Genomic DNA, 22,389 nt, shown 5'->3' with positions numbered 1-22,389 from the left:
CAACGTTGTCGCCAAAACTTGGATCCTAGTGGGGACTTTGTATGTTTAAAAAAATTTTATGTGTTAATCATTAATAAAAGACATTGTGACCATTAGTTGGATTTGACATCTCCAGTGCCTCTTTTCGTTGTTTGATCATACGTATGATGTCATCAAGTCAATGTCCGCCCATGCATACAGGACCTCCAGACACAACCCCGAGCTCGGGGACTACTAAAACCTGGACAAACTGCCCGATTTTGGAAATTCCTCTAGCCACCCGGACAGTCCTCTAAAAAGAGGATATGTACGGGTTTTCTTGGACGTCTAGCAACCCTACATTTTCAGCCAAAACTAATACATGGATGAAACAATTCAGTCCTGAAGCTGAAACCAAAACTGAAGCTGAAATTCAGTCAACTTCCACAATCCATGTTTATGTGTATTTAGGAGCATTGTTTGCAAGGAATGTAGGCAAAGTCATAAAGTATGCACATAGATTATAAAATATGCACTTAGATGCATTTCTCATTCACATGCATTTATGCCTGGTGTCATTAAGAACATAAGAATAACCTTACTGGGTCAGACCAATGGTCCATCACGCCCAGTATCCCGTTCTCACGGTGGCCAATCCAAGTCCCTAGTACCTAGCCATAACCCAAGGAGTAGCAACATTCCATGCTACTGATCCAGGGCAACCAGTGGCTTCCCCCATGTCTTTCTCAATAACAGACTATGGACTTTTCCTCCAGGAAAATGCTTTCTTGAATTCAGACACAATCTCTGTCTCTACCACCTCTTCTGGGAAACTGTTCCATGCATCTACCACCTTTTCTGTAAAAAGGTTTTTCTTTAGATTACTCCTGAGCCTACCACCTCTTAACTTCATCCTATGTCCTCTCATTTCAGAGCTTCCTTTCAAATGAGAGACTCGACTAGGTTTCTATCATATCTCCCCATACACCTTATGATGAAGACCACACACCATTTTAGTAGTCTTCCTCTGGACTGACTCCATCTGTAATCTGTCATTAAAATCGTCTATAGAACTTGAAGATTGGAGGGTGGCCAATGTAATGACAATTTTTTAAAAAGGTTCAAGGGGTGATCCAGGAAATTACAGACCGGTAAGCTTGACTTTAGTTCCAGGCAAGATAGTATAAACTATTATGAAGAATAAAACTGTGTAACAATTAGACAAACATTGTTTAATGTGTTAGAGTCAGCATGGGTTCAATTATATGAGACTAGGGTTTGTGAACTCATTGACTTTACTCACAGTACAAAACAAGAACCCCTGATGCAGGCATTTGCTGAAATATGGCCATGTTGGGTCAACAATAAAATTAACAACCAAAGTGTAACTTCAGTCACATCTGTAGTCCCCTAGCCATCTTTGCTTTTTGCTGTTTCTGTTATCATAGTTGATATACATTTTTGAATGTTGTCTCAACAATGGGTATTCTTTATAAAAATGGAAACCCTAATAAGTGAATATAAGTATTTGAGGGTATTGGAGTGGATTGGTTAGATCAATTATCCCTTTCTTAATCATATACCTTTTGCATTATGGACAAATCCCATTTTTTTGTTTTCAATTTGTAATCTTAAAAGAACTTTCTCCAGCAGTTACCGCCCCCTCTCTGTGGAATGCGCTTCCATTAGACGTTTGATTAGAGAACTCGCTTGAAAAATTTAAATCCAAACTTAAAACCTTCCTTTTTAAAGATGCCTTTACTCTTTAGTATCAGCTTCAGTCTCTCAGTTTCTTGATTCATATGAAGCTATGAAACATCTAATACTTCTTTTGAAATGATTCCCCTCCCAATGCTTTTTCCATTTCCCATTTCCCGTCCTTTTTTATTAATTTTACTTCAATGTATTTTAAATATCCTTGCCCTCCCCTACTCTCCCTCCATCTCCGTCTAGTATTTTTTATATATATGTATATATATGATAAAATATTGCTTTTATTTACTTATTTTAACTGTCCCTTATAACTTTTTACACCTTCTAGACATTTATTTTGATAGACGGTATATCAAAAATAAAGAAACTTGAAACTTGATATAATATATTCATAATGATTTTTAACAGCTAGTTTACTTCCCTGTAATTGGAAATCTTCTTACTCTCTCAGAACCATCCCAAAACTCTCTTTTATTCAAGTCTACTGAATGCCATAATTTCAGCATCTTCTACACCCCAAAATACAATCCCATTAAGAACATAAGAACATAAGCAGTGCCTCCGCCGGGTCAGACCACAGGTCCATCCCGCCCAGCAGTCCGCTCCCGCGGCGGCCCAAAACAGGTCAAGACCTGTCTGAATCATCAGAAGGGGCTCCCTTGCCACCTTGGTTTCCCATTTAAGTCCTGCCTTCCTATCGAAGTCCTAGCCCTCCGGTCTTGCACATGCACGACCAGGTTAGTTTATACTCATTACCTGATTTACTTCCTATACTTGTGTTACCTCCCAGCTCCTCCCTCAGTATCCCACGATCCCTTTATCCCTCAGGAATCCATCCAATCCCTGTTTGAATCCTTGTACCGTATTCTGTCTGATCACTTCCTCCGGTAGCGCATTCCAAGTGTCCACTACCCTTTGGGTGAAAAAAAACTTCCTTGCATTTGTTTTGAACCTATCTCCCTTCAGTTTCTCAGAATGTCCCCTCGTATTTGCTGTCCCCTTCAGTCTAAAGAATCTGTCCCTATCCACCTTCTCTATGCCCCTCATGATCTTGAAAGTCTCTATCATATCTCCCCTGAGCCTCCTTTTCTCCAGAGAGAAGAGCCCCAGCCTATCCAGCCTCTCGGCATATGAGCAGTGTTCCAGCCCTCTTACCAATTTCGTTGCTCTCCTTTGGACTCTCTCAAGTACCGCCATGTCCTTCTTGAGGTGCGGCGACCAATACTGAACGCAGTACTCCAGATGTGGACGTACCATCGCTCGATACAAAGGCATGATGACTTCCCGTGTTCTGGTTGCTATGCCCTTCTTTATGATGCCCAGCATCCTGTTGGCTTTTTTCGAGGCTGCTGCGCACTGTGCAGATGGCTTCAGTGATGCATCCACCAGCACACCCAAGTCTCTCTCGAGTCTGCTGTCTCCCAACAATACCCCCCCTAATTTGTAGCTGAACAACGGGTTCTTTTTCCCTATATGCATGACCTTGCATTTGTCCACGTTGAAGCGCATTTGCCATTTGTTTGCCCAGTCTTCCAGCTTGTCCAGGTCCCTTTGTAGGTCCTCACACTCCTCCCTGGTCGTAACTCTGCCGCACAGTTTGGTATCGTCTGCGAATTTTATAACCTCGCACTTTGCCTCCTTTTCCAGGTCATTGATGAATATGTTAAAGAGTAAAGGCCCCAGCACCGATCCCTGTGGCACACCGCTCGTGACTCCCCGCCAGTCAGAATATTGACCCTTTACTCCAACCCTCTGCAGTCTTCCCGACAACCAGTGCTTGATCCATCTGTGCACATCCCCTCCCACCCCGTGGTTCCACAGCTTCTTAAGTAGCCTTTCATGTGGCACCTTGTCGAAAGCCTTTTGAAAGTCGAGGTAAATGATGTCTATGGGCTCCCCATTGTCCACCCGACTGCTTATTCCCTCAAAGAAGTACAGAAGGTTCGTTAGGCACGACCTTCCCTTACAGAATCCGTGCTGGCTTGTTCTCAGTAGGCCATTTCTCTCGATGTGCTCGCAAATGCCGTCCTTGATCATAGCTTCAACAATCTTCCCTATAATTGAAGTCAGGCTCACCGGCCTGTAGTTCCCGGGGTCACCCCTCGATCCTTTCTTGAAGATGGGTGTGACATTTGCCAATTTCCAGTCCTCCGGCACCTCACCAGTTTTCAAGGATAGGTTGCAAACATGTTGTATTGTGCCCGCTATTTCCTGTCTTAGTTCCTTCAGAACCCTTGGATGGATCCCGTCCGGGCCCGGTGATTTGCCGCATTTTAACCTGTCTATCTGTTTGAGGACATCCTCCCTACTTACCTCTATGTGCTCTAATTTTTCAGTCTGTTCCCCACTCATGAGTTCCTCTGAGTCTGGTATATTAGATTTGTCTTCGCTCGTGAAAACCGACGAGAAGAACGTGTTCAACCTCTCAGCTACCTCTTTATCCTCCTTAATCACTCCCTTCCTGTCCCCATCGTCCAACGGCCCTACTTCCTCTCTCGCTGGTCGCTTCCCCTTAACGTAACTGAAGAATGCCTTGAAGTTTTTCGCCTCCTTGGCCAGCCCCTCTTCGTATTTCCCTTTTGCTTTTCTAACCTCCCGGTGGCATTCCTTTTGGCATTTCCTGTGCGCCTGGTGATTTTCCTCTGTTGGGTCCTTTTTCCATCTCCGGAAAGATACTTTTTTGTCCTTTATCGCCCTCTTTACTTCTATTGACATCCAAACCGGGTCCTTTGATCGCTTGTTCTTGCAGCCTTTCCTGAAGTTGGGGACGTACATTCTCTGTGCTTCTTGCAGGGTGTCCCTGAATAGGGTCCAGGCGCTTCCCACAGTCTCCATCCTAAAGATGTTTCTGAGCTTCCTCCCCACCATTTCCCTCATAGCAACGTAATTCCCTTTCTTGAAGTTCAGCGCAGTTGTTGCGGTCCTCCTAACTATGGGTGTCCCTCTTTCTAATGTGAATCTGATCGTGTTGTGATCACTGTTGCCTAGTGGTCCTCCCACTTCTACCCCTCTTGCAGGCCCCCCTAATCCGTTTAGGATGAGGTCAATGTTATTGTCCAATGTTTCAGAACTCTTGTATTTCACAACCTAGGTATTTTGTTCTGTTATGCTTGCTTTAAGGGTGCAGAAAATGCTTTGTGAATTCTTATTAATTAACCCCCCTCCCCCCCTGTTTTACAAAAATATGTAAGAGGTTTTTAGTGCTGGCCAGTGTGCTGAATGCTCTGCATTGCTCTGACACTCATAGGAACTCTATGACCATCAGAACAGTGCAGAGCATTCAGCACACTGGCCAGCACTAAAAACTTCTTACGTGTTTTTATTTAAAAAAAAAAAAAAAAAAGGAGGGGGGAGGGGTAAAGGAGAAATGGTGATTTGATCTACCCAGCCTGTAATATGTATAAGTGAGCCCAAGAGGCAATAAGTGTCACACTGCTTTCTGATGTCTCCAAAACATATCTACTTCTTTTGCTGACATTTTGCATTTTGAATGAGACACAAGAATAGATAGATAAATAGATAAAATATTTGTTATTAAAAAATGTTTTGATAAAGGGTTGTTTTGAGTGTGTTGGTGTTGAAAAGCTCTTAAAGATAGGGTCTTAGAACTACCCCTAACAGGACACAAATTTTCTTGCAGAAATTTGCACCTTTTCAAGATTTAAATGTGTTCTTATACTGTAGTCTATCCCGCAGTCAAAAGTTAGACATTGGAAATTAATTCACCATCAATATATGTTAATCAATGTCATTTTAACCTCTTTAATTTCTCATTATATTCTATCCGGGCTTCAGATTTGTCATTTGGTCACCAAAACACTTTTCATGGTTGCCAAAAATATATTCTATGGCTATGGCTTCTTCACCAGCTCCGTTATATTCCTTTTTCTTCATGCGTTTTTATATTTTTCTTTTAAACCGTTAAAGTGCTATATGCAACATCAATAACTTAATACAGTATTAAAAACTTATCTTAGTTTAGCTTATCTCAAAGAAGTTATGCGGATCGGGATGGTGCAGATAAGTTTGGAAAGGGGGGACTTTTCTTGAAGCAGCCTAACGGCGAAACATGTCGAAAGAAACGACAGGTCCCTTCCCGATGAGATAAAAGAATAAAAGAAAAAGACAAAACTAAGATAAGTTTTTAATATTAAGTTATTGATGTTGCACATAGCACTTTAATAGTTTAAAAGAAAAATATAAAAACGCATAAAAAAAAGGAATATAACGGGGCTGGTGAAGAAGCCATAGCCATAGAATATATTTGGCAACCATGAAAAATGTTTTGGTGACCAAATGGCATATCTGAAGCCCGGATAGAATATAATGAGAAATTAAAGAGGTTAAAATGACATTGATTAACATATACTGTAGTCTATGCATGTACATACTTGTATTATAAAATATATGTGTATGTATATTGCAAATCTGCTCCAGCTCAGAGAGTTGCTTAGGAATGGGGTTGACAGGAATCCCAAGCAGTCCGTGAGAATCCCCTCCAGGGTCACAGTGATCAAGCAGGGATTGAAGTAGTTCCTGCAGGGTTCCTGTAGGAGTGTACCCATCCAGGATCATCCAAGTGCAATCGCCTCCTTCTACCTTCAATTATAGTGCAGCTGCACTTGCTCTCTGCCCTTAACAGGCAGATGTCTTCAAAGTCGCAGGCAACGGTCCAACACACTGCCTGCCGGCTGACCCAGAAGCCTCACCTCTGATGTGTTTTGTGTGTCAGAGGGAAGGCTTCTGGGTCTGCTGCCAGCAGCATGTTGGAACCGCTGCCTGTAGCTTTGAAGATATCTGTCTGTTAAGGGAAGGAAGGATAGGGACTGAGAAATGCTGCATGTGTGTGTTGCAGGGGTGTGTGGAGAGAGGAGAACTGTTGGGACTTTGATTGGAAGGGAGGGATAGATGATGCACATGATGAAAGGAAGAAAAAGGGAAAATTGTTGGCCTTGTGGGGGGAGAAGGGAGGAAAAAGAAAGAAAGAGGTGCTAGGGAAAAGAGAAAATTGTTGGACATGGTAGTGGAGAGGAAGGAGGTAAAGATGCATGGGGAGAGAGATGCAAAAGAGAGAAAAGTTGGACAAGGTGGTGGAGGAATGGGAAGGAGACAGGCGGCATGGGGCTGGATAGGGATGATAGAACAAGAAATGTTGAGCATGAGGCTGGTCTGGAGGGGCAAGAGATCCTGCATGGGAGAAGGAATAAGAGAAGGAGAAATATTGGACATGGGGATGGAGGAGAGAGGAAGAAAATCTGTGCAGAAAGGGGGGAGGAGAGAAAGGGAGATGGATCCAGGGGCAGAAGGGAGTGAGGATGCTACATTCTGGGAGGGAGGAGAAATGCCAGACAATGATGTGAAAGACAGGAAGGAAGGAAGGAAGGAAGGAAGGAAGAAAGAAGGGAAAGGATGCAGGTGGATGGTTAAAGTGGAAGGGACAGGGAGATTTCAGGCTTTGAGAGTGGGGAGTAGAGAAAGAGGAAGCAGATGGTGGGCAGGAAGGGTGAAGGGAGGAAGAAGCTGGGAATGGTGGCACCATGAGAGGTGGTTGGCAAGGAAATGAATGAGCAGAGGATAGTGATTACAGTGGATAAAAATATGGTAATAGGAAGTTGACTGAAAATGGAAGGGAACAGAAGATTGGGTGAGAAAAGATGGAAATTTGATAGGTGGTTGAAAAGTAAAGAAGAGAAGGGAGGAAGAGGGTAAGATTTGAGTAGACCAAAGTAGAAAATAAAATAAGGGAAGAAAGAGCTAAATGGAAAGGTCAGTACAAGTGTTAGAGGCAATTGTAGTGAAGGAATGGAACAAGACAGAAGAGAGGAGAAAAGGCAAATGCATAGCAGCCACTTGAAAGAGAATTTAAAGAAGACAGGAAAGCAAAAAAGAGAAACTGGAACCAACTTAATAGAAAAATAAATGACCATACAAAAGAAAAAAAACACATTTTATTTTGAATTTATTGCTGTAGCTGGTGGGGGATCCCTAAGCCACTGAGATACCAGTAATTGTGGCTCAGGGACATTGTTGCTGCCTGCCAAGCTTAGTAAAAGGGAGTTTTAGCCACCTTCAGAGAAAGTCTTCAGCTGACAGAGCTTGGGGATCCTCATAAGAACATAAGAATTGCTGCTGCTGGGTCAGACCAGTGGTCCATCGTGCCCAGCAGTCCGCTCCCGCAGCGGCCCCTAGGTCAAAGACCAGTGCCCTAACTGAGACCAGCCCTACCTGCATACGTTCCGGTTCAGCAGGAACTTGTCTAACTTTGTCTTGAATCCCTGGAGGGTGTTTTCCCCTATTACAGCCTCCGGAAGAGCGTTCCAGTTTTCCACACTCTCTGGGTGAAGAGAACTTCCTTACGTTTGTACGGAATCTATCCCCTTTTAACTTTAGAGAGTGCCCTCTCATTCTCCCTACCTTGGAGAGGGTGAACAACCTGTCTTTATCTACTAAGTCTATTCCCTTCAGTATCTTGAATGTTTCTATCATGTTGCCTCTCAGTCTCTTCTTTTCAAGGAAGAAGAGGCCTAGTTTCTTTAATCTCTCACTGTACGGCAACTACTCCAGCCCCTTAACCATTTTAGTCACTCTTCTCTGGACTCTTTCAAGTAGTACCATGTCCTTCTTCATGTACGGTGACTAGTGCTGGACACAGTATTCCAGGTGAGGGCGTACCTTAGCCTGGTACAGCGGCATGATAACCTTCTCCAATCTGTTTGTGATCCCCTTCTTAATCATTCCTAGCATTCTGTTCACCCTTTTCACCGCCGCCGCACATTGCACGGATGGCTTCATCGACTTGTCAACCAGTACTCCCAAGTCTCTTTCCTGGGGGGTCTCTCCAAGTACCTCCACGGACATCCTGTATTCGTGTATAAGATTTTTGTTACGGACATGCATCACCTTACACTTATCCACATTGAACCTCATTTGCCATGTTGCAGCCCATTTCTCAAGTGTGTTTATGTCACGTTGCAGATCTTCACAATCCTCCTGCATCTTCACTACTCTGAATAACTTAGTATCGTCTGCAAATTTAATCACCTCACTCGTTGTGCCAATTTCCAGATCTTTTATACATATGTTGAAGAGCACAGGCCCAAGCACCGAACCCTGTGGAACTCCACTAGTGGCACTTTTCCAGTCCGAGTATTGTCCATTTACTCCCACTCTCTGTTTCCTATCCCAGCGTTCCCTCTACTTCAGTGGTCTCAAACTCAAACCCTTTGCGGGGCCACATTTTGGATTTGTAGGTACTTGGAGGGCCGCAGAAAAAATAGTTAATGCCTTATTAAAGAAATGACAATTTTGCATGAGGTAAAACTCTTTATAGTTTATAAAACTTTCCTTTAACAGTTAAAAGGAAAGATATATAAACTATAAAGAGTTTTACCTCATGCAAAATTGTCATTTCTTTAATAAGACATTAACTATTTTTTCTGCGGCCCTCCAAGTACTCTATTTTTTTCTGCAGCACTCACATTTAAAGTTCAATATCTTTTCTTTCTCAAAACTGGCACATTTCAATCACTAAATTGAAAATAAAATCATTTTCCTACCTTTGTTTGGTAATTTCATCAGTCTCTGGTTGCACTTTATTCTTCTGACTGTGCATCCAATACTTCTTCCCTTCTTTCAGCCTCCTGTATGCTTCCTCTCCTCCAGACCTCATTCCCTCCCCCAACTTTTTCTTTCTTTCTCTGTCTGTCTTTCTCTGATTCCGTGCCCCATTTTTTGCTTTGTTTCTGGTTCCCTGTCCCCCCTCCTTCTTTCTTCCTTCCTCCGTGCCCCATTTTTTGCTTTTTTTTTCTGGCTCCGGGCCCAGTGTTCCCGCTAAGCTGCGCTGGCCTGCGCTTGCGCACAAAATATTACCTCGCAGCGCACAAGTTTATCGTCACAGCGCACACAGTGTAGAGCACAGTTCTTCAACCGCCGGTCCGCAAAAAAATCTTGCCGGTCCGCAAAGGATTCGGTCCCCGCCGCAACGAAAGGCCGGCGTCAGCTGACTTGCAACTTCCTGTTGCAGTCGCGGTGCCTGGACTCCTGCCTTCGCCGGGACTCCTGCCTTCCACCGCGTTTGCCTCCTGCCTTGTCTCCGCACCTCCAGACCAGCAGCGGCAGCTCTGTATATTTTTAACTTCGGCACAGAGCTGCCCCTAATCAATAGTTTAGCGCGGTTTCATGAGGCAGCTTCGGGGCCTTTGCTATGCCGGCCCGCTTCGATGATGCGATGTGGGCCGGCCTAGCAAAGGCCCCGAAGCTGCTTCATGAAACCGCGCTAAACTATTGATTAGGGGCAGCTCTGTGCCGAAGTTAAAAATATACAGAGCTGCCGCTGCTGGTCTGGATTCTTGGCCCACTGAAGGAGGGCAAAGAGCAGCTGTCCTGAAGGTTTCCCTTCCTCTCGCCTTTGCAGGTCCCTTTTTTCCACCTTTTTTTTTTCTTCTTCAAACGGCAACGGGCCCCAGCATCGACATCAATCAAGTAAGTTCCACTGTTCCTTGCAAGCGGTTCTGCTCGGCCAAAGCTTCCCCTCTGACATGAGCCACCTCAGGGGAAAGAAAGTGACCCGCAAAGGTAAGGGGAAGGGGGCAGATAATGGAAGTTGGAGGGGGGGAGAGAGAAGGAGCAGATGATGGAATGGAGGAGATGAGAGAGAGAAGGGGACAGATGATGGAAGTGAGAAGAAGGGAGAGAGAGCAGAAGGCAGATGGATGTCAGTTGAGAGGGGAGAGCAGATGCTGAATGGAAGTGGGGAAAGAACACATACTGGATGGAAGGAGATAAATAAAGGGGGAAGAAAATAGTAAGATAATGGAGGGGTGAGGGAAAGGGGTGACAAGCTTTCCCCACTCCCTTTGCAGCAAGGGAAGGAATGAGAGAGAGAGAGGAAGACATTGCACATGGGGGGTGGAGTAGAGAGGAAGAAATGCTGTGCAGTGGTGGGGAGAAAAAAAAGAGTGCACTTTGTGTAGTTTAATTTTGTGATTACCATTGTGTATTATTAATAAGATTATATTGTATGTCTATGAAAAATGAATGGAAGAAATGGTGTATACAATTAGTGCTATTATTATGGGGGTGAGGTCAAGGGAGGAGCTTGGACAGGTCTGGGGTAGGGGTCTAAGGTGCAGCTTTTGGGCCTCCCAAACAAAAAAGCGTTCCGCTGCCTATGTATACTGTGTTCTTCAGTGGAGTCTGGCTGGTACTTGACAACAGTTTGGGGCCAGATACTAATCGGGTTAAATAGGGAGGATAGCTCTACCAGCATTGGATCCTTGTATCTAAACAGTTAAGACAGGTTAAATGATTAGTAAAATAGCCCTTCCATCTGCAATGAAACCTACTCATGCTTGAAATAGAATAGTTAATATCACCTGGCCGAAAAGAGACAGGGCTGAAGTTTATGTGGCTGAGAATACATATCAGTTTCATAAGCAAATCCCATGTGTTCTTTATGCCTTAGAGAGTTTCCCTTTGTAAATTTTCCTGTTACACTATACGGACTAGAGTATGTCCCCATGAACCTACAAATCTTAAATTCAGTTCCATAACTGGCCTGGAACTTAAGCTGGCCTGATGCCTTGACAACATATTTATTTGGCTCATAACTTGCTGGCGCCCGATATTTTTAGCTCACAGTGAAAAAAGTTTGCTCACAACACCCGCCCGCTTAGAGGGAACACTGGTCCCCACCCCACCTTCTTTCTTTCTTTCTTTCTTCCTTCCTGCCCTCCCCCATGCCACCGCCGCCACGGAATAGGCTGCTGCTGCTGCCGCTATCGGGAACAGGCCATCTCCCTGCTTCTCTTCTGCACGGGGCCGACCAACTCTCGCTGCCTGATGTCAATTCTAACGTCGGAAAGGACGTTCCGGGCAGCCAGGCAGCATTTGGCTAGCCAGAACGTCCTCTCGACGTCAGAATTGACGTCGGGCCGCCAGAGTTAGTCGGCCCTGCAGGGAAGAGAACAGTGGACCGCCCCCCCCCCCCCCTTGGTACGCCACTGGAGCAGCAGCGTGTCTGGCGGCTCATTCGTCCAAAGCTGCGGGTGGCGGCTCCTTGCGAGATCCGCGCCTGCGTCTGAAGCCTCTCTGATGCTGTGACATCAGAGAGGCTTCAGATGCAGGAGTGGATAGCGCTAGGAGCCGCCAACCCGCGGCTTTGAGCGAACGAGCCGGCTGCTGCTCCAAAAGGAAGAGAATGATGCCTCCAGAACACGGGCCACAAATAAAACCTGGAGAGCCACATGTGGCCCGCGGGCCGCGTGTTTGAGACCGCTGCTCTACTTCTACACCTTGTATTTTATATTTACATTAGAGGCTCTGGCAGAGACCATTTACAAAGCATGTATTCTTTCCAATTATTATTTCCAAATTAATAAAATGCCTTTGCTTATTTGGAAATGTTAATTGGGAAGAATACATACTTTGTAAATGGTTCTCTGCCAGAGCCTCTAATGTATGTACTTCAGTAGCATAATTAAATGAAAAAAATACTTCTGAAGGGTGCAGATGGAAAAGATTACTTGCAGGGATGAGCAAGGGACAGAAGGGATCTTAGCAGGGATGGGTTTGATTTCTGTCCCATGCAACTCTCTATTCCAACTCTGCTGAAACCACACCCACAGAAGCACATATACACGGTGTTCCAATAAGAGCACAATATTTCTTCTTTTTAAGGCATAATTTATTTGAAAAGTGCTGCTATTTTTATTTTAATATAAAGTATGCATATTGAGATTAAGTGTGGAACACAATATCTGACAAATGTCCTTCACGACTCTCTCGGCACACTTTTGCTTTTTAAAAAAATAAAATCTTTATTAATTTCAAAACTAATACAAGTGCCATAAATTTTACAAACATTAATAATCAACATAAGCATTTAAATTCCCTCAATAATAATAATAATACAAAGAAAAATATCCCACCCCATCCTTTCAAAAGTACAATCAAAATAAACCAACAAAATATTCCCCCACCCACCCACCCCACCCTGGATATGTATAAAAATAGACAGAAATTAAATAAAGACAATCACGTTGAATTAACAAATGATGTCAACGGTCCCCATACCAATTTAAATATTTTGTTATTCCCCAACATATTCACATTCATCTTTTCATATTTATATCCTAAACATAAACTAGCCCACCAAAACGCAAAATTGAGATGGTCGCAATTTTTCCAAGTTCTTTTGACAAAATCTTTTTATTACATTTTTGCATACTTACAGCTCAGTTACTGCAATGACACATCAAATCTCCTCCTTCAGCTGACAAACACCCAGTTGACAAATGCATGGAGCTGTAGGTAGTCCATTGGCTGCAGGTTTTGTGTCAGTTGAACCTTGTATGCATGCAGATGCAGATCTTGTGTGAGAATTTGCTGCATGGTACTTCTCGAAATGTCCAATTGCCGTGAACGATGTTGTATTGAGGTTCCTGGACTCTCGCAACACTTATCACTCACTGCAGCAATGTTTTCAATAGACTGTCCGGTGCGAGGGTGCCCTGCTATTTTCATATCCACATCCGAAATTTTTGGACTGCGGACTGATTTGGTGCATTTTATTGAATGAAAAATGTTGCACAATTTGCAAACTTTTTCAGCAAAACTTTCCCCACATGTGTAATAAGTTTTCACAATAAGAACATAAGAAGTTGCCTCCACTGGGTCAGACCAGAGGTCCATCCTGCCCAGCGATCCGCTCCCGCGGTGGCCCATCAGGTCCGCGACCTGTGAAGTGGTTTCTGACCACTTCTATAACCTACCTCCAGTTCTATCTGTACCCCTCTATCTCCTTATCCTCCAGGAACCTATCCAAACCTTCCTTGAACCCCTGTACAGAGTTCTGGCTTATCACCTCCTCCGGAAGCTTGTTCCATGTGTCCACCACCCTCTGGGTAAAAAAGAACTTCCTAGCATTTGTTCTAAACCTGTCCCCTTTCAATTTCTCTGAGTGACCCCTAGTGCTTGTGGCTCCCCACAGTTTGAAGAATCTGTTCTTATTCACTTTCTCTATGCCCTTTAGGATTTTGAAGGTTTCTATCATGTCCCCTCTAAGTCTCCTCTTCTCCAGAGAGAACAGCCCCAGCGTTTTTAACCTGTCAGCGTATGAGAAATTTTCCATACCTTTTATCAGTTTAGTCGCCCTCCTCTGCACTCTCTCGAGTACCGCCATGTCCTTTTTGAGGTACGGCGACCAGTATTGAACACAGTACTCTAGGTGCGGGCGCACCATTGCGCAATACAGCGGCATGATGACTTCCTTCGTCCTGGTTGTGATACCCTTTTTGATGATGCCCAGCATTCTGTTTGCTTTCTTTGAGGCTGTCGCACACTGCGCCGATGGTTTCAGTGATGTGTCGACCATCACCCCCAGATCCCTTTCAAGGTTACTCACCCCTAGCCGTGTTCCCCCCATTTTGTAGCTGAACATCGGGTTCTTTTTCCCTACATGCATGACCTTGCATTTCTCTACGTTAAAACTCATTTGCCACTTTTTTGCCCATTCTTCCAGTCTCGTTAGGTCCCTTTGCAGGTTTTCACAGTCTTCCGTGTTCCTAACCCTGCTGCAGAGTTTGGTGTCATCAGCAAATTTGATAACTTCACATTTTGTCCCCGTCTCCAGATTGTCAATAAATATATTGAACAATAGAGGTCCCAGCACCGACCCCTGTGGAACTCCGCTCGTGACCCATTGCCAATAACGCATTGTTTGTTCGTATAGCGATCCATGTCTCCTAATCACATGTGTCTAAATATCAGCTATGAAATTTTCAGCACTGCCTAAACAACAGGACAGAAATGGCGCCCAATTCAAATCTTGTGCTCTTATTGGATGCACAACGGGCATGGATAGTGATTAACAGCATCGCTGGGAGACGGCATGCCTCATGTTCCCGGAAGTTAAGTGATCAGCCTTCTTGTGCACAGTGGTGGGTTTAGGCCCGGTATGAAATGAACATTTAAATTTGCAGGTGGAGTTTTTTTTTATGCCCGTGATAATTAAAATAGCAGCTTGTAATTCATGCGGATTACTGCCTATAAATTCACATATTTGAGGCTTTTTCTCCACTTTTTGATATTTAGGGCTCCTTTTACAAAGGCGCGCTAGCGGTTTTAGCGCACCCTAAAATACCGCATGCACTAGCCGCTACTGCCTCCTTTTAAGCAGGCAGTAATTTTTCAGCTAGCGCACACTATAGCAGGCGCTAATCTTATGCGTGCGCTGAAAAGCTAGTGCACCTTAGTAAAAGGAGTCCTTGATGTCAATCTCCAGAGGCTATCCCACCACTGGCTAGTAACATTTAGGTGCATTTTAAAAAATTTTATGTTACTGTTTATAATTTGCATTGTGAGACTAACCTATAAAAATGCATATTCTTGGTGATGCATGAACTTGCACATGCTTACAATTTGATAATAGTTGTTTTGTTTTCTGCTTGGAAAATATGCTTTAGCAATGGAAAACCCTTTTTAAAGTCCCTTTATGTGTACTAGGTTTAATTTACAACCACATGTGAAAAGTACCTAAACATTACAATTTATGATTTGTGTTTTTGCTGACAATTTTTCCCAATCCTGTTTCACTAAATTTAAATTTGGAAGAGACAGGTCTATTTTTGTTTTGAGCTGTCTTATCTACCTTTAAGCAGACAAAATGTATTTGGTTAAACAGAGCTTGCAGTGCATCTGAAAGAGCAATTACCCTCAGTGGCTAGACAGGAAAAACCTTTTCTTTAAAGATGAGTCGAGAGGGAGTTGCAGCTGAACATGAGTCATCAATCACTCTGATTAATCATGTTACTATTAAAGGAATCAGCATTGATATTACATAGCAATAGAGTACTCGTCTTCCAGCCACCCATCTCTGAGTCAGAGCACAGTGCTTATCAGTCTCTCTGTGACCATCACCCTTTTTGCTTGGCCACAGAACACACACTACTCTGGGGCAGTGCAGACCGATGATGCTTTATAAACAGCCCACTCCGGTCTTGACTGCAAATGTGGGTTTTGCTACCCCATTTGGTGTCACAACCCATAGGGGCCTTTTTACTAAGCTGTGCTAAAAAGTGGCCACTGCTATCCCCAGCGTGGGTCTTTCCCATGTGCTGAGGCCATTTTTAGCGCAGCAGTAAAATGGCCAGTCTTCCATAATTTAAGTAGAATGCATGCCGCTACTCATATAAATAAATGTGTGTATGTAAATAAGGAGGAAAAGGATCTCAGAAATCCAAACTGTGACTGCCTATTGGTTATAACTGGATTGAATTATCTTTCATCAATCCAAAAAAAAAAAACCCCCAAAGAACTTTACTGTTTTTTGTTTAAGGTTTTTTTTGGGGGGTGGGTTACTATATATTGTACTATTTTCTTTTTTAAAAAAATGACCTTTATGACTTATTATCAGGGCAGGATTAACCAATAGGCCAAGTAGGCACATGCCTAGGGCCTGAAATTGTCAGGGGGGCCCGATGAAGGAGGGCATCAATATTGTTTTTTCCAAACGGCGATGGGCCCCTCCAGCATTGATCGGCAACGCAGGCCCCCCCCCCCCCACACGATCGGCAATGCAGTCCCCCCCCCCCTTCATCGATGGAAAGTAAGACAAGCAAGCAACGCGGGTAAGAAAGGCAACGGGAACTGTAATTGTGCAAGTGGTGCTGCTTGCCTAAAGCTTCCCTCTGATGCAGCTTCCTGTTTCCACCTGGGCGCATGGTGGGGTGGGGCGGGGCAGGGGGCCCAGAGTACTTGCACTGCAGGGAACGGCGGCATAAAGCAGGAAAGTCCAGGAGCAGGCAAGAGAGATCTGGGCTGGATTGAGCCCTGACAGCAGTATCAGGAGGCTGCTTCGCCTGTCACTACTGTCAGGGTGTGCGCATGAGCGGGGATCGCTCTGGCCGTAAGTAGGGGAGCGTGTTACTGAATTGGTTGGCTGGCATGCAAACGGAAACGGATCACACACATTTTGGAGGTTTAGTGAATCCTGTCCTTATTTTGGATTTAGCTAACACCTTTCATTAATAGCTCCAGGCATACTGCATTCAAGTGAAGAAGGCAACCACACCTCAAATACTGTATGCAATTAAGGTTGCAGCATTTCAAAAACAATATAGCAGAATTAGAAAAGGTACAAAGAAGAGTGACAAAAATGATAAAAGGGTTGGGATGACTTCCCTGTGAGGAAAGGTTAAAGTAGCTATGGCTTTTCAGCCTGGAGAAGAAATGGTTCAGGGGAGATATGATAGAGGTCCGTAAAATACTGAGAGGAGTGGAACAGGTAGATGTGAATCACTTGTTTACTCTTTCCAAAAATACTAGGACTGAGGGCATACAATGAAGCTACTAAGTAGTAAATGTAAAACAAACTGGAGAAAATATTTCTTCACTCAATGTGTAATTAAACTCTGAAATTCATTGCCAGAAAATGTGGTGAAAGCATTTAGCTTGGCAGAGTTTTAAACAAGGTTTGAATAATTTCCTAAATGAAAAGTATCTACCCTGTAAGCCATTATTAAGATGGACTTATGAAAATCCACAGCTTATTTCTAGAATAAGTAGCATAAAATCTGTTTTACTCTTTTGGGATCTTGTCAGGTTCTTGTGACCTGGATTGGCTACTGTTGGAAACAGGACACTGGGTGTGATGGATCTTCAGTCCTGTCCCAGTATGGCAACTCTTATGTTCCTATAGAGCTTGCTATCTCAGGCCCCCTTTTCTCAAGGGATAATACCACCAATGGTCACTGACCTCTTCCCTCCCCCCCAAAAAAAAAAGATATGAATGAAACTGTGCATACCTGCCTGTAGGATAGCTTCAGATGTTATGGCTAGTCCGGGGACTTAGACACATCTCCCACTCTAACTAGTAACTTGTGGTGGAATATATGAGTCTCTAAAACCCACCCAAATCTCACTGTACCTACACATAGGTGATATCTGCAGACATAAGGGCTATTGGTATGGTATATAGTTGGGTCCAGTGGGTTTTAGGTGGATCACCATACACTATAAGGAGGTTAGGTTGAGATATGTAACTGGGCCAATTTTTATGGCATTCACTGTACTTTTCTGCTGGGATTTCTGTGTGGTCAATCTACTAAAAATGCAGCCGGCTTTTCTTAATTATGATGGGAATAGCCATGCAGATGATAACACGGAATTAGTAGAACTATGATCGCATTAACTTCCCTTTTTGGTGGGCGAACTTATGCTGCAGCTACAAATATGAAAAAATGAATGCTGAGATATTGGGGCATAGTAATGTATTTAACTTGGTGTGGGGCCCATTGATCTTTTATTGCTTCTATATAGTTGTCATTTCTCTTTAATTTTTGTCTGATTTCCTTACACATCCAGGGTGGGAATGTATTACTACTTTAAATAAGGGTGGGTTATTGGAAGGATAATTGCATTTATATTATTGATTAAGTAAAGGGGGTGGGGGGAAATATTACTTTCGAATATTTGTAGGTTCAAAGTGCTTTTCTTGAATTGTTATATATTCAAATTCATATGTATTGCATTGTTGTTACTTGAAAATCAATAAAGATGCAGCCTACTCCTACATCCTAATGGCTTGTTTTTTGTTTTTCTTTTGGACATTTTTAAAAATGATTCAGAAAGATAGATGCACTGAGGACAAACACATCTGAGAAATGGCTATTTTTGAAACATAAAGATAGACGGTTTTTCTGTTTTGAAAATGGTCATGTTCACTACTGATTTATGTCTACTGCAGTCCTGTTGGATTTTTCTTTTTGTGTCTTCTGAATCTAATGTAACCATTTTTTTCTTAGATACCCAGAAGCTCCTACTGTCATTCCCTTGTCCTTAATGAAAACTGCTGTATCATTCATGATATACCAAACTCCTTAATGTGTTCCAGCATCTCAAGCAGTGTCTTCATCTGGAGTCAGTGCTTTTGATGAGCTATCACTGGCCACTGACTTCTCTAGAAGGGTGATGGTGAAGTTCTCAGAATCAGACAAAAAAACCCACAATTTCCTTCAATCCCTTTCCATTTGGCCAGATATTTGGCAAAAGAATCAGTGGGGCCAGAGGCAGGAATAGGTAGAATTGCTAAAAGATTGTTTCTCTTCTGCTTACCTTTCTTGAATAAACTATTGTGCAAATCTGAAAGGTTAGATGTTAGAGCTGCAGGCTTTGAACCAAAGAAACTGGGGTTTGAATCTCACTGACATTTCTTGTGGCTTTGGGTAAGTCACTTAATCCTCCATCGCTTCAGGTACAAACTTACATTGTAAACCCACTTGAGACAGGGAACTACCTTACCGTAAACTACTACCGAAAAGGTGTGAACTAAATAATAAAATAAAAATACAGTGGTTCTCATTGGCACAAATCACTAGAAGTTTCCTGTCTTGGATTCCTATCTTTGGCTTCTCTTGTTTTGTACTTTATCAGATTAGAATAGGGAAAATGGTTTAAGAAACTTAGGGCTAGATTCACTAACCTGCCCGATTGTGACCGATCCAACAGGTCCAATGGATTCTTCAAGCAATAATATTCTAATGGGGGCAATTGGAGGAACGCCCCCATGCGCTGACACGGATCGCTAGTGTGCGATCCAGACGCATGCGCAGGCCATCTGCTTTCCCTGTACATGGCCTGCGCATGCATTCGTGTTCGTTTTTGCTGCATTTATTTTGTTTGTTTTGGGGGGCCCCCGACTCTCCTGCTACCTACCATCAGTTTAAAGGCTAAAAACTCACTGGTCCTGACTCTCCTGCTCTCTGTCACCTTCCCTGCAGTGCAAGCTTGCAGGTTTAAAGCGGGGCTGCACTGCGTAGTGCAGCCCTGCTTTAAACATGCGGGCTCACACTGCAGGGAAGGCGGCAGAGAGCAGGAGAGTCAAGGCAGCAGAGATCAGTCTGGGAGGCAGAGAGCAGGGGGAGTTTGGGGCAGCAAAGTCAGGGCTTAAAGGCAGAAGAAGGGCAGACAGCAGGGTGGCGCAAGGAGCTAAACAATGCAGCCAACAGCCACTGCTCTCCCCCTCCCCCCCAGGGCTTCTGCAGAGTAAAGGCAGTGAGATCGGGGCAGCAGAGAGCAGGGCATGCAGAGAGCAGGGCGGCAATGGAGTTGGAGAGTGGGCAAGGACGTTTGCAACTGGTCCCCAGCAGTCACTTCTTGGGTTGATCGGCCAGCCCAGTCGGTTTGCAAAATTTGTTTTGTGAATCGCGTCCCTGCCTACTTTGCATGCCGTTCCCCTCATTTGCATGCGCGGATCAGAATCGGATTGACAGAGAGGTAAGTGAATCGGGCTGGAGTAAAATTGGGTCGCAAAGGGGTCACAAACCGATCGGTAAACAATCGGTTTGCTTTGTGAATCTAGCCCTATGATGCCTACGAAACTCTACTCATGTGATTTCTACAAAGCCTTTATCTGGAAGGAGAATGAATATCTGGCCTGGTACAGTCATGGCAGATATCCATTGGGTTTGGCACCAATAAGGTTAATCTAACAGAAGGAATATGCTGTATCTCTTAATATTCCATTGTGCTTTTGTCAGTGCTTCGATATCATTCTTAGCCCAATTAACAGCAATCAAATATCTCCATGAATAAATGAGCCCATGATTTCTGATTACAAATAAGCTTCCTTCTTTATCATTAATATTCCACCAAGATGGATCTCTGCCAAGCCGGCAAACTTTTTTTTTTCATAAGAATATTTGTTCACTTTCTTTCAGGATCACAACCACTGCCGCTTGCATGATGGATCTACGCAGATATCCACTGGATGAACAGAACTGTACATTAGAAATAGAAAGTTGTAAGTCAAATTTTATCTTGTTTGTTAAGCAAAGATTCTCAACATTTTCAACTGATGTTTATCTGGAGGAAGGATTTGAGATGGGCTGCATATGCTATAAGACATTGTACAGGTTAATAACGTCCTATCTTGTGGATAATTTCAACTTTTCTGATAGAAAACCAACTTTGTGCAGACTCCATCCATTTTCTTTTCCAACAGTAAAGGGCTGCATTTATAAGCATTTTTAAAAATAGAACATTAGCCTATCAAGCCTCTGGGGCAAGAATTTTGGCAGTTTGATGACCAAGCTTTGCTGGTACCTAACCTTTAGAAGGATGCTGAAAACTCCCTTATTTGCTAAATTTTATAGATAAATATTTTGTAATTTAAGTTTGTAATTCTCTGTGCATGTACAGTACAGTGGAACCTCGGTTTGCGAGTAACCTGGTTTGCGAGTGTTTTGCAAGACACGCAAACCGAGCACTGCCCCGATAAACGAGCACTTACAGTCCAGGAAGCGTCGCATCGGGGGATTCCTCTTCCGTCTTCCGGCCAGCCTTCGACGTCGGGTGCCTTCCGCAGGTTGGAGGGCCTCTGTCTGGGCCTGCACGGCCAGGTGCCGTCCCGCCTGCGCGTTGCGTATGACGTGCACAGTTTCAATCATCGGCGTTGTGCGTGTCGTGCGTGGCATGCCGGTGGGGTGGCGCTCGGCTGCGTGGGTTCGGGTGGGGGCTCTCTAGCATGCAGGGGGCATCCGATATGGAGGGCTGGCCGGCAGATGGAGGAGGCATCCCTCTGAAGAGGCACTGCGGGGTTCTCCGGCGGCTGGTGGACATTAGATGCATCCACCCCGAAGTGGCACTGTGGGGTTCTTCTTCGGATGACGGACGGAGGAGGCGGATGGAGGAGACGGTGCTGCAGCACCCGGCACCCGACAGGTACAGACCCTGGGTTCTAGAAAGAATCATCGGTGTTGCCACTATTTTCTATGGGGAACTTTGCTTTGATAAACGAGCATTTTGGATTACGAGCATGCTCCTGGAACGGATTATGCTCGTAATCCAAGGTACCACTGTATTAGCATTTGTTAACCAAATAGAGCTGAGGGGTTTTGCAGTGTATAAATGGATTCTTATGTTATGTTTGTAAGTATTAACAATATTTGTATAACTATATCTGAAAATTTAGCTCAGCATATTGCTCTTTGTCAACCTGATTGCTATATGTAGCATACAGTGTAATGCAATTTTGAAAACTGCTATGTTTTCAAATGTAATATGGTATTCAACATACAAGGGGGTGCTGAAAAGTTCTCAGCCCAACCAACCAACTTCCTAAACACTGTAGCCGAAAAGAGTGTTATCTCTTTTCATTAAGTACCAATTTGCAAAAAAGAAATTCTATGTTTTGACATTGTTTCAGATCATTGATTGAACCCCCAAATGATCTCCGGCAGGAAAAATGCCCAATCTCTCCTGCTGGACACCCCCCCCCCCCAAGGTAGCCCACCAGGACCGCCCATGCCCAACCCCACTGGAAACCCCAGACTCTCCCTAACCTTTTTTAGATGGAGGGGCCTAAGGCCCTGATTGCCCATTTCCCAGTGCATTCTGGGATAAACCAAACTAAATCTTAGTTTTATAGACCAGGTCTCGATTCAGTTAACAGTAATGTAATACACTGGGGGTATTCTAAGATTCCAATTGGCCATATCCCTTAAGCTACCCCAGTGGTATGGGTTTCTGGGGTCCAGTTGGGTTACCTTTGGGGGGTCCAGCAGAAGGGACTGGGCATCCCTCCTGCTGGCAAACCTTCGAGGGGGGGTGTCCGGCAGGAGAGATTGGACATATCTCCAGCCGGCAATCATTGCAGGGGTAGAGGGTGTCCGGCAGGAGAGATGGGACATATATCCTGCTGGCGATCATTGCAGGCGGCTT

At 44.0% G+C, this 22,389-nt stretch overlaps 1 protein-coding gene across 2 annotated transcripts in view; it reads left to right on the top strand.

The window, feature by feature from the left end:
* Positions 1 to 22,389, top strand: part of GABRB1 (gamma-aminobutyric acid type A receptor subunit beta1) — a 448,531-nt gene that overhangs the window by 319,097 nt on the left and 107,045 nt on the right. For both annotated transcript variants that reach the window (XM_033946143.1, XM_033946134.1), the window contains exon 5: positions 20,388 to 20,470. In XM_033946143.1, the coding sequence (XP_033802034.1) occupies positions 20,388 to 20,470 (83 nt within the window). The remainder of the gene's footprint in view (positions 1 to 20,387; positions 20,471 to 22,389) is intronic.

This window comes from Geotrypetes seraphini, chromosome 1 (genome assembly GCF_902459505.1).
Source record: "Geotrypetes seraphini chromosome 1, aGeoSer1.1, whole genome shotgun sequence".
Lineage (NCBI taxonomy): Eukaryota > Metazoa > Chordata > Amphibia > Gymnophiona > Dermophiidae > Geotrypetes > Geotrypetes seraphini.
The sequence above is the reverse complement of the archived record's forward strand: the minus strand, read 5'-3'. Positions and strand labels throughout refer to the sequence as shown.